This window comes from Trichechus manatus, unplaced genomic scaffold, assembly GCF_000243295.1.
Source record: "Trichechus manatus latirostris isolate Lorelei unplaced genomic scaffold, TriManLat1.0 scaffold00070, whole genome shotgun sequence".
NCBI lineage: Eukaryota > Metazoa > Chordata > Mammalia > Sirenia > Trichechidae > Trichechus > Trichechus manatus.
Genome location: NW_004444006.1, coordinates 6,603,303 through 6,616,023, shown reverse-complemented (window position 1 = coordinate 6,616,023; position 12,721 = coordinate 6,603,303). Strand labels below are relative to the sequence as shown.

The 12,721-nt window shown below is 37.7% G+C and overlaps 1 protein-coding gene across 1 annotated transcript in view; it reads right to left on the bottom strand.

Moving 5' to 3' along the window:
• LOC101355970 (chromosome-associated kinesin KIF4A) overlaps positions 1–12,721 on the bottom strand; it is a 102,198-nt gene that overhangs the window by 67,425 nt on the left and 22,052 nt on the right. Inside the window, exons 7-8 of the mRNA XM_023734663.1 lie at positions 7,867–7,923; positions 6,694–6,879 (exon numbers count right to left, since the gene is read on the bottom strand). Of these exons, the coding sequence (XP_023590431.1) occupies positions 6,694–6,879; positions 7,867–7,923 (243 nt within the window). The remainder of the gene's footprint in view (positions 1–6,693; positions 6,880–7,866; positions 7,924–12,721) is intronic.

Genomic DNA, 12,721 nt, shown 5'->3' with positions numbered 1-12,721 from the left:
ATAGTGAGAATAGCAGCACAACTGGAAGAATGTAATCAATGTCACTGAATTGTACATGTAAAAACTTTTGAAATGGTGTAACTTTGGCTATGTATATTTTCACCAAAAAAAAAAAAAAAAAGTCCTCCAAGGTTGAGAAGGGAGTGTTGACATGTCGTGGGGTTGTTAACCAATGTCATAAAACAGCATGTGTACTGACTGTTTAATGAGAAACTATTTGTTCTGTAAACCTTCCTCTAAAGTACAATAAAAAATTTAAATAAAAAAAGCACACTAAAATGACAGCAGTAAATTCATACCTATTGATAATCACATTGAATGTAAATGGAATAAATGCACTAGTAAAGACAGAGAGTAACAGAATGGGTAAAACTATGACCCATCAATATGTTGCCTACAAGAGACATATTTTAGACACAAATATAAAAATAAGCTAAAAATCAAAGGGTGGAAAAAATACATCAAATAAACAGTAACCAAAAAAGAGTAAGAGTGGCAATATTAATCTCTGATAAAATAGACTTTAAGGCAAAAATCAGCATAAGAGACAAGGAAGGGCATTGTATAATGACTTAAGGGTCAATCAACCATGAGGACACACCTATAATAAATATTTATGCACCCAATGATAGAGCTCCAAAATACATAAAACAAACTCTAACAGTATTGAAAAGAGAAATAGACAGTTCCACAATAATAGTAGGAGACTTTAACACACCACTTTTGATGAAGAACAGAACAATTAAAAAGAAATTCAACAAAGACACAGAAGATCTAAACAACAGAATCGACCAACTTGACCTCATAGATATATACAGAACACTACACCCAAAAGCAACACAGTACACATTCTTCTCCAACGCACATGGATCATACTCCAGAATAGATCATATTTTAGGTGACAAAGCAAGCCTCAAGAAATTCAAAAATATCAAAATAATACAAAGCATCTTCTCTGATCACAACACTATAAAATTAGAAATCAATAACAGAAAGAACAAGGAAAAAAAATCAAACACATAGAAACTGAATAACATCTTGCTTTAAAAACACTGGGTAATAGAAGAAATTAAAAAGGAAATAGAAGAATTCCTACAATCAAATGAGAATGAAAACACAACAAACCAAAATCTTTGAGACACAGCAAACGCAATGCTCAGAGATTAATTTATAGCAATAAATGCACACATCAAAAAAGAAGAAACGGCCAAAATCAATACTTAACCCTACAACACGGACATATATAAAAAGAGCAGCGAAAGAAGCCCACAGCCGCCAGGAGAAAGGAAATAACAATGTTAGAGCAGAAATAAATGAAACAGAAAACAGAAAAACAATCTAAATAATCAACAAGAGTAGAAATTGGTTCTTTGAAAATATCAATAAAATAGACAAACTACTGGCCAATTTGAGAAAAGAAAGAGAAGATGCAAATAACACAAATAAGAAATAAAATGAGTGACATTACAACAGATCCAACTGAAATAAAAAGGATCATAACAGAATATTATGAAAAATTATACTCCAACAAATTTGAAAATCAGGAAGAAACGGACAAATTCCTAGAAACACACCACCTACCCAAATTAACACAATCTGAAGTAGAAAATCTGAACAGACTCATAACAAAAAAAGAAATTGAAGAGGTCATAAAAATTCTCCAGCAAAAAAAAAAAAAAAAAAAAAAAATCCTGGCCCCGATGGCTTCACTGGAGAATTCTACCAACATTCAAAGAAGAGTTGTCACCAATACTACTCAAACTATTTCACAGCATAGAAAAGGAAGGAATAGCCCTGAATTCATTCCATGAAGCAAGCATAAGCCTGATACCAAAGCCAGGCAAAGACACCACTAAAAAATAAAATTACAGAACAATATCCCTCATGAATAAAGAATCTAATAACCAAATAGATAAATAACTCCAATAACAACCAAATGACAAATAACCCAATCAGAAAATAGGCAAAGGACTTGAATAGACATTTCACAAAGAGAACATTCAAATGGCCACCATCACATGAAAAGATGCTCACAGTCATTAGCTATCAGAGAGATGCAAATCAAAACCACAATGAGATATCATTTCACTCCCATGAGGATGGTTAGGATAATGGCGAAGATGTAGGGAAATTGAAACACTTATTCATTGCTGGTAGGAATGCAAAATGGTACAGCCGTTGTGGAAAATGGTGTGGTGGTTCCTCAAAAACTAAAAATAGAATTACTATATGACCCAGTAATTCCACTCCTAGGTATATAACCAAAATACTTGAAAACAGAGACTCAAGCAGAGCCTTGTAGACAAATGTTCACTGCAGCACTATTTACAATAGTCAAAAGGTGGAAACAACCTAACTGCCCATCAACAGATGCATGGATAAACAAAATGTGGAACATACATACAATGGAATACTACTCAGCCAGAAAGACAAATGAAGTCTTGATATATGCTACAACATGGATAAAGCTTGAAGACATTATGCTGAGTAAAATAAATCAATCACAAAAGGACAAATATTAAATGACCTCACTTATTTAAAAAGACAAGAAAAGGCAAACGTATAGAGACCAAAGTTTATTAGTGGTTACCAGGGGCAGGAGGGAGAGGGAAAGGGAAAGAGGGGGTATTGCTTATGGAGAACTGACTTTCTGTTTACAGTGATGGAAAAATTGCATTGATTAAAGGTAGGTTTTCACAGCCGATTAATGTAATTGCTGTCAATAAGTTGTACACCTGTAAAAATTTGAAATGTCAAAAGTTATGTGACAGGTATATTTACAATGACAAAAAAGAGTAGCTGCTGAGGCTGCTTATGTACAACAAAATACCTCATGGGATTTGGTTCTTTGGTTTGGAGGTTTGGGGTCATGGTTTCATGGGACATCCCAGTTAATTGGTCTAATAATGTGTTTAGTGCTTCTGTTCTACTTCCTAGTTTGTTGCTAGTGCTTGGGATCTTAAAAGCTTGCAAGCAGCCATGTAAGGCACAACAATTGGTCTCTATTCACCTGGATCAACAGAGGAAGAAGGAGAGTCAGGCATAGGAGGAGGATATGGAATGTGTGGCTAATTGCCTCCACAAACAATCACCTCCTTGCCATGGGACCAGAAGAACTGGATGATGCTCAGCTACCATTGCTGAACATTTTGATCAAAGATTCCATAGATGAATCCTGATCAAAACGGGGAACATGCAGAACAGAATTTCAAATTCTCACGGAATCCAGGTTTTCTGGAGCCATGGTGGCTGGATGAACCCCTGAAATTACTGCCCTGCGATCATCTTTAAACCTTAAACCAAGAATATCCCCTGAATTCTTCTTAAAACCAAACAATAGTTTAGCTTACCTAGTAAAAAATGTCTGCCTCGAGTGTTATGCTCTTTTAAGATCTATCTATATGGGATTAAATTGACAACTCAACTCGAAAGATTAGATAGAAATCTTAGGGTGCAGTGAGTCTATGTTAATGAGGAAGAAACAACTTAGAAAAGGAGGCTTAGAATGGTTGGTTACAGAACTCAAAGAATGTATTCATTGTCAATGAAATGTACATGTAGAAACTTGAATTGGTGTTATGCTTTTACTGCGTATATTCTCAACAACAACAAAAAATAAATTATATAAAGAAAATTTCCCAGAAGAGGAGGATATAAATTTCTCAGTTGAAGGGACCCACCAAGCACCTAGCAGAATAAATGAGAAAAGACCCATACCAAGGCACATCACTGTAAAATTAAGTAGCACCTGGGGACAAAGAAAAGATCCTGAAAGTTTCCAGAAAGGTTCAAAATACAGTTAAAAGACAAAGAAGAGGAATCATAATGGACTTTTCAACAGCAACAGTGGACACAGAAGACAATGGAGCAGCACCTTTAAAATTCTGAATAAACTCGATTTCGACTGTAGAATTCTAACCCAGCTAACCATACAAGTGTAAGAGTGAGAGAGAAAAAAAAAAGCTATTTTCAGGCATTCAACACTTTAAAACATTTTCCTTTCATGCAGCCTTTCTCAGAAAGCTACTGGGGTTGCACCCCACTAAAACAAAGAAATATGTCAAGAACAAGGAAGATAATGGAAACAAGGAACAAGAAATCCAAAATAGATAAATTGTACTTCATCAACATTAAAAACTTTTGTTCAACAAAAGGCTTTAACAACAAAGTGAAGAGACAACCTTCAGATTGGGAGAAAATTTGGGGGAACCATATATCTGATAAGGGTTTACTATCCAGAATACATAAATACCATCTACAATTTAACAACGAAAAGACAAACAACCCAATAAAAAAAGGCCAAAAGTCTTGAATAGACATTTCGCCAAAGAAGAAATGCAAATAGCCAACAAGCACCTGAAAAGATGCCCGCCATCACTAGTCGTTGCTGTTCTTGGGTGCTGTGGAGTCAACTTAGAGAAATACAAATAAAAACCACAATGAGATATCATTTCACCCCCACTAAGATGGCTATGGTCAAAAAATGGAAAACAACAGGTGTTGGCGAGGATGTGGAAAAATTGGAACCCTCATCCATTGCTGGTGGGATCGTACAATGGTACAGTCTCTGTGGAAAACAGTTCTATAGTTCCTCAAAAAGTTAAACACAGAATTGCCATATGACCCAGCAATTCCACTCCTTGGTTTATAGCTCAAATAGTTGAAAGCAGGAACACAAACAGGTATTTGTATACCCATGTTCATTGCAGCACTTTTCACAATAGCCAAAAGGTGGAAACAACCTACATGTCCATCAACAGATGAATGGATAAACAAAATGTGGTATATACATACAATGGAATATTACTCAGCTATAAAGAAAAATGAAGTCCTGATACGTGCTGCGATAGTGATGAACTTTGAAAATATTATGGTGAGCTAAATAAAACAATCACAAAAGCATAAATATTGTATGATCCCACTTACATGAAATATGCAGAATAGGCATATGTATAGAGACCAATGTTTATTAGTGGTTACCAGGGGCAAGAGGGAGGGAAAAATGGGGAGTTATTGCTTAGGGGGTTGTCATGGATTGAATTGTGTCCCCCCAAAGTATGTGTCAACTTGATTAGGCCATGTTTCCCAGAATTGTGTGGTTGTCCTCCATTTTGTGATTGTAATTTTATGTTAAAGAGGATTAGGCTGGGATTGTAACACCACCTTACCCAGGTCACATCCCTGATCCAATGTGAAGGGAGTTACCCTGGGGTGTGGCCTGCACCACCTTTTATCTCTCAAGAGAGAAAAAGGAGAGGGAAGCAAGCAGAGAGGGGGGACCTCATACCACCAAGAAAGCAGTGCCGGGAGCAGAGCATGTCCTTTGGACCCGGGGAGAAGCTCCTAGTCCAGGGGAAGATTGATGAGAAGGCCGACAGAGAGAGACAGCCTTCCCCTGGAGTTGATGCCCTGAATTTGGACTTTTAGCCTACTTTACTGTAAGGAAATAAACTTCTCTGTGTTAAAGCCATCCACTTCTGGTATTTCTGTTACAGCAGCACTAGATAACTAAGACAGGGGTAATGAGCTTAAGGGTGATGGAAAAATTTGGAAATGGATTGTGGTAATGGTTGCATAACACGATGAATGTAATTAATGTCACTGAATTGTACATATAAAAATGTTGAAATGGCAAATATTTTGTTATATATATATATTTACCATAATCAAAAATGATACACATGCATTTCTTTGACATAAATAAAAACCGAGTTTTTAAAAAGTTAAACAAGACTGTGCTAAGAAAGAGGGGAAAAAACCTCTATAGGCAACTTACTTATTATTTTGGAAGCAACTTTTACCCTAAGGGGGAAAAAGTGGTGAAAATTATTAAGGATGAACACTTTTCTTGTTTTTACTCTAAAAATTTAGGGGTGGTGGTGGTAAAAAAGCATGAATACTACAGGTATTTCTAGATAGAATCATTTAATACTTTGAGAGTAGTAGGATATAGCTGCATGGGAAAACAATCCACCCTTATTCCTGTGACACATCCAAACAAGTTCACAGTTATATCACAGAGAAAGTACAGGTAACATTGGGCTACAAGGAAGAATAAGGTCTGGAGAAAGGGCCATTTCTTGTGGGTAACCTGATAGCCAAAGACTTGCTTCAAGTAAAGATCTGCTTATTAACTCATGTGATAGCCACTATAAGTCCTTTCATAATTCACAGTATAACTCAGAATCATATACGAAGAAATGTACCTTCCTCAGAATCTAAGTATAGTCATTAAAACAAAATTTCTTCACAAGTAGGGACCATGTTTGTTATAACATATGATAAGGCATTAGACTAAACCAGTTGCTGTTGAGTCGATCCTGACCCATGGCAACCCCATGTGTGCCAGAGCATAAATGTACTCCATAGGGTTTCCAATGGCTGATTTTTGGAAGTAGACTGCCAGGCCTTTCTTGCGAGGCACCTCTGGGTGGACTCGAACCCCCAACCTTTCAGTTAGTAGCAAAGCGTGTTAACCACTTGCACTAGCCAGGGACTCTACTAGAATAAATGGGACAAAATTACAAGTTCCCTATTCTGAATGTATCCTTTAAGAAAAAAAAAGTACAATTCCAGTACTACTATGCATATTATGTTGTCTTTTCATCATCAAAAATTATGTACTTGTTTTCTTCCCATTCAATTAAAGAGAGATGGTAGACGTGAGCAAATGCTACCCTAGTAATACTTTACCTGGTACTGGAACTGAATGGGCTGTAGTTGGCTGTCATTCTGAGTCATTTTCCTAGCTAGGGCTTCTTTCAGTGCAAGGGCTTTATTCAACTCAACTAGCTCCTTAGACATCTGAGCTTGACGTAGAGCATGCTGGGTGGTGAAAATGTCAGAAGACCTGCTGGTCTCTGGACTTGTTTCCACTTGCTGGAAGAAATAAGGATAATGATTTGTTAGAGAAAACAGCAATTGAAGTTCCTTAGGCACTGTTTCATCGATTCTCAAGGCCAGTTCTCTACTAGCAATACCTCTGTTCTTTTATAACTGTGGCTTCTCATACATTTGCTTTAAACATCTGAAATAAATTAAGTTAGTCTATTTCACTGCTCTCACAAGCACCTTATTTCTTTCAGATATTTTAATTGACTCTTAGAGCGAACTAAGTTTCCTTTTCTTTCCTTTATTGATCTGTCCAATATTTCTTACTTTTATCTCATTCCAAGGAGTCATTAGAGGAGAGAGGTTCCTGGAAATGGCACTCTGGGAATGGTGGAAATGGAGAAGAGGCCTCATTTATTCTCACAGAGCTGACCTCTAGTACTTGATTTATCTGCTATCTTCCTTCTTTCAGAATACGAAAACTACACATATATATTCATTTGAGGGGGAAAAGCCATCTCAAACAAACCACTGGCCAGTCTTTCATTTTGATTTTACTCCAGAACCGTTAGCCATTGTGTCTATTCTTGCAATGTGAGCAGTTGGTTCTTTTAGCCCTTAACAATCCCATTCGTAGAAAATTATGCTCAGAAAAAAAATGTTCTTCCATTTCTGCTCTAATGCTTTTTTTGACTTCGTCAGAATTTCCTAATTTGTTTCCTTCCTAATTTGTCCAGCTCATTTTAACTTGCTGGACAGCTGATGACGAATACTAGCATATAACAAGAAATCAGTAAGCCAGATTGTAAATACAGAATGTGACACCTCTGAAAAGTCCTGCCATCCATTACCAATTATACTATTAGAGATAGAACCTATCCAAGCTAGGGATTTTACACTCAAGATTTCTGGATTTGTAGGCCATTCTGTGGAGGATGGTAACAATCACAGATTCTCTTCTTCAGATGAGTGATAAATTATAGGAAATGACACAATTAAAGCTCCCAGTTCTACACAAAGGGGCCAATTACTTACAGCTTCTGGTTCCACTGCAGTATCAATGGCTGCAGCCATGCAAACAACAGTTTCATCCTGCAGTGACAAATGTTTCAGTTTAGGAAAAAAATTCTGAGGTGAAGCTACTAGTGGATTTTATACTGGTTATTCAATTTTTTTAAAGTATATACAGGGAGTACTTAAGGTACTGGATCCATTTTGTAGTCACATATACTTCAACAGCCACACATTTCCATTTCTTACCTCTCAAGAGTCTTTCTTCTTTATAAAGGGTGATTGTGTAGTGTATGTAAAAAATAAGTTCATGTGGCAACTGACATACTTATTGTACCTCTTCTGATCTGCCAGAGATGATTAGGCCAGATTGAAACACTTAGCCATTCCAACAGGTCAAAGTTTAATCCACTTTACAGACTCTACCTTTTCTTTTTATGCTCCTACCACTAAGTCAATCTCTATAATGTACAGATCTAGCTAGTCTCACAGGCATGCCCTCTAAACCAACATATCAAATATTGGCAATGCAGCAGAAAAGTGAATAGAATGAAGGGTTATCTTTGATTTTTATTTTACAGTCAGTCAAGGTAGCAAGAGCCTACTCTATAAAGAAATAAATGTACTAGGTGGGTACCCAGGAAAAATGTGCTCAGGAAATCAGACAAATGTACTGCAGCACTGTCCCTCATATAGATAAGAACAGATCATATGCAGCTGCTCCAGTTAATGGTTACTTGGACGGGAAAAGGTAAGCACTGAATCCCTCTCAAAAGGGCAAATTTCTTTTTTGGGCACCTAAAAGGGAAACCTAAAACCACTTACTAGGCCTGATTTGTTTATATGCTATCATATGAGCAAGCTCTTTTCTCCCCACGGGAATTTAGGCTTTATTTGGCATTGCAACATACAATTATCACTTCTGTTTAAGTGATTCTGTAGAGCCCTGAGAAGAAAGGATTATTTCCACGAAGTCACATGATTAAGGAGATCATAGGTGAAAGAAAATAGTTATTGGCTTAATAACAAGGAAAAAACATAGAGTTAGCACATGATTTACAGTACTGGTGATTCTCCAAGGGTAGGACGTACCAAATTCTTCTTAAAAACAGAGTAGTTCAATATATTATAGGTTAATGGGAGTCACGATCAAAGTAGATGGGTTGGACCTTGAAGAAGACTTGGTTACTGTGGGTTTACCTTCGGCTTTTGGCCCAGTGAAAGGTTCAGAATGCTAAGGTTTAAGCTCAAGGCTATGGTGACATGTTCTACATGCACATGGCAGGATTCTACCTTCATTACCCTATATGTAAATATCTAACAATAGGACTTATTTCAATCTAACAGCCCACTTTCCTCCCATTCCAAGGCTACAACTAAGAATCTCTTGTAAGTAAAAGATCTGATTTGCTGAAGATGATGGTCAGGGGAACAAGGCTAGGGTACATTGTGCTACATTAACCAGCAAAACTCTCCAAAATGAAGTTTGTGCTGTAGGTTGTAGGCAATATTAATACTGGGCATGCAAAATGCCTTTTAAGGAACAGGTCTTGAAGGAGGGGATAAAAATAAACAAACAAAAAAAGTATTTGATATTGTGGGAAGTGAAAAGATTGTATGAATTTCCTCACAGGTAAATGCAAGAAGAGGTTTGCTTGAATTATAATTTTAAAGGAAGAAATGGTACAGTTTAGCACTTAAAGCTCCTAGGAGGAAGACCCAGGAACAATGGTTACCTTTATAACTGAAAAGGGGTGTTCACCCTTTACTTAAAAATAGTTTTAACCCAGACTGAAGGGCGTAAGCATTTACATTGGAAACATTTTGCTTTCACTGTAGTTAGTCTTAATAAAAGCTCCAGGATACATTGTTGTGCACAGTTGTCCCTCAGAATCCACAGAGGATTGGCCCAGGACCCCCTGTGGATACCAAAATCCAAGGATACTCAAGTCCCTTATATAAAATGGCATAGTATTTGCATATAACCTATGAACATCCTCCTGTATACTTTAAATCATCTCTAGATTACTTCTAATACCTAATACAATGTAAATGCTATGTAAATAGTTGTATCATCACAATTGAAGACTGCTCTGGAAGGTAGTCTTTCTCTTCTATGAGTTCCTTGAGCTCTTCTGGGAATGCTGATGCTGCCTAGGCATCAGCCGATGCTGATTCTCCCGTGACCTTTAAGTTCTTGAGGCTGTGCCGCTTTGTATAGCCAGCCAGCAATCCCTTACTAGCCTTAAACTCCCTCCTCTCACTCTCCTCAACCCCCTCACAGTAGTGCTTACAGAGGCTAAGAGCTTTTTCACACATAATTTTGCCATCAACAGGGATATGCTTTTGTGACATGTCCTCTAGCCACACACTTAATGCTTTCTCAGTCTTTGCAAGCACTTTATCACGAACCAGAGAGACCATTTTTGCCATTGCAGGGGCAGCACTAACACTTTCATGAATTTCAACTTCTTTCTGCTGTATTGTGCGAATGCTGTATTCGTTCTTACCGACCTTACAGCTCACTTCCGCAAGTGACATGCCACTTTTCAAAAGATCTAAGATTTTTATTTTCTTGTTGAGAGAGAGCACTTTACACTTCCTCTTAGCCTTTGAGGGATTGCTTTGACCACTTAGTTCCTTTTTAGGAGCCATTTTTTCACAGAAACAAAGGGTACACACAACACAAGTAGTGAATCAACAACGCTCAAGCAATGACTGCTAGAGAGAGACCGAGGATCTGTGAAACGGCGAGAAGCTATAGCAGGGTATGCCTACACATCATTTCATTTGCGTGGATTCACTGTACTGCTCGGCATGTGGTACATTCAAGTTTTGCTTTTTGAAACTTTCTTCCCCCACTCCACCAAATATTTTTGATCCAGAGTTGGTTGAATCCACGGATGTGGAAGCTATGGATACGGAGAGAGGACTGTATTTAAAAAAAAAATTATTTGGGCTGGTTTCCAAACAATAGACACGAAGAACTTTTATTCAAGTGTCTAGCAGGAGTCCTGGATAAAAGGGTTTACTCTGCCTAACTGTGACAGTGGATGGAAGCCAGGGACTTTATCAGCTTTTGGCAATCTTTAGCACCCTCCTTTTGTGAGTGCCAAGTGCATTTTAGTGGCAGACACAGTGATTCTACAGAACTCCTCTGAGCCAGCCATCACTAGCAACTTGCTCTACAGGCACCCCAGGTACCAGTCATACTGCCAGATCCTCACTAAGGGTGCCTTAGCTTACTTTTTTGATTTAGTTCCATGGGTTTCGTTCTTCATCTTTTCCATGTGACTCAAACCCCCAGAAACAAGGCTATACAAGGTCCTCTAAGATTGGTGTGGTGGACACGAACAATGGTGCCCTGGGTCACTATTTTCTAAGCTTGTAAGCTTTGACTGCAGTAGGGTTCTGCAGCCTAGATTATCTTAACTCTGAGGCAGATCACACAAGGTTTTCATATATCAGATGTTTCCGAATTAAAGATCGTGAAATTTAACCTTGTGATAGCCATTGTCTAGCATGCACTCTATACTTAAGCCACACTGAAGTTCTTACCATTTTCTCAACATTTACTTTCATACCTCTTTGCTTTTGCATGTGCCTTTTCCTCTATGCGGATTGTTCTTTTCCCTTTGTCTGCATGGAAAACTCCTATTCATATTTTAGGACCCAGTTTCTTCTGTGATACCTTCCTGAATTTTATAGGCAGTCAATCACCCATTCTTTTGTCCTCATACTGCTAATGTAAAAGGATTAAAACAGACATGATAGAGGGTTTCCAGTTTTCCTTGACTTCATTCCCTTTCCCTGTTGGTTTTTTTTTTTTTTTTTTTTTTTTTTGCTACCTCTCCTGCCCTTGAACCTTGACTAACCAACGCACAAGGCTTGCAAAACCAACTCTTGGAAAATTATATTCTGACAGTTACTGGGATGGAACTGTACCAATCATCCACAAGAGGCATGACAACTGGAACAACCTCCAACCAACAGTTTCACAGCAATTAAAAACAAAAACTGCTACCTGAGCCAAACCACAAGGACACATACCACTCTCTTCTCTTCACTCTATAAAAGTTCAATCCTGCTTCAACTTGAGTTACCTGGAGTTCAGGTTCTTCTTGAGTGCATCAGCTGAGTAATCTCTATTTGAGCCACTTAAATTGTTTTATTTTGACATTAATACAGCACTTAGCAAGGTTACACAGTTAGTAAGTGGCAGAACTGGCATCAAACCATGTCTGTCTGGCTGTGGAGACCAGGATCTCAATTACTATACCCTGTTTGTTGGATAAATGTACTGCCACCTTAGACTGCTCATGACAGTTTTGTACAATACTAATTCTAAAACACTGCCTCCTAGTCTTTTGGGGGTTTATTCATTTAATTTCTTGGAACTGGCCATCCTAACCACTCCCTGATACTGTATAACATGTTTTTTCTCCATTTACTCTTTAAGAGCAAATATATACATGGATGATTTTGTGATACCTTCTTCAGAACTCTAGAAAACATTGGGCAAGACCAGGAGTGGAAGAATCAGTGTTCTGGTTCAATTAAAACCTCTTCCAAGGGCTAGGAATTATCACAAGACATTTACATGTACAGTATTGCTTCAGAATAATACACAAGAGAGTGTAGATGGTACGAAATCAACCATAATGCCTCAACCAACCATAACACCTTAACATACTATGTTATACTATGATTTCAATTTTAAAAAGTATATATGCCTAAGGACTATAGCAGAAAAGGAACACAAAAAATAAAAATAGACTTCCGGCAAGATGGCGCTCTAGGCAGAAACACCACGCCGTCCCTCCACAACAAAGATCTGAAAAACTAAGCCAAACAGAGAATCAACAATCCTGAAACCCTA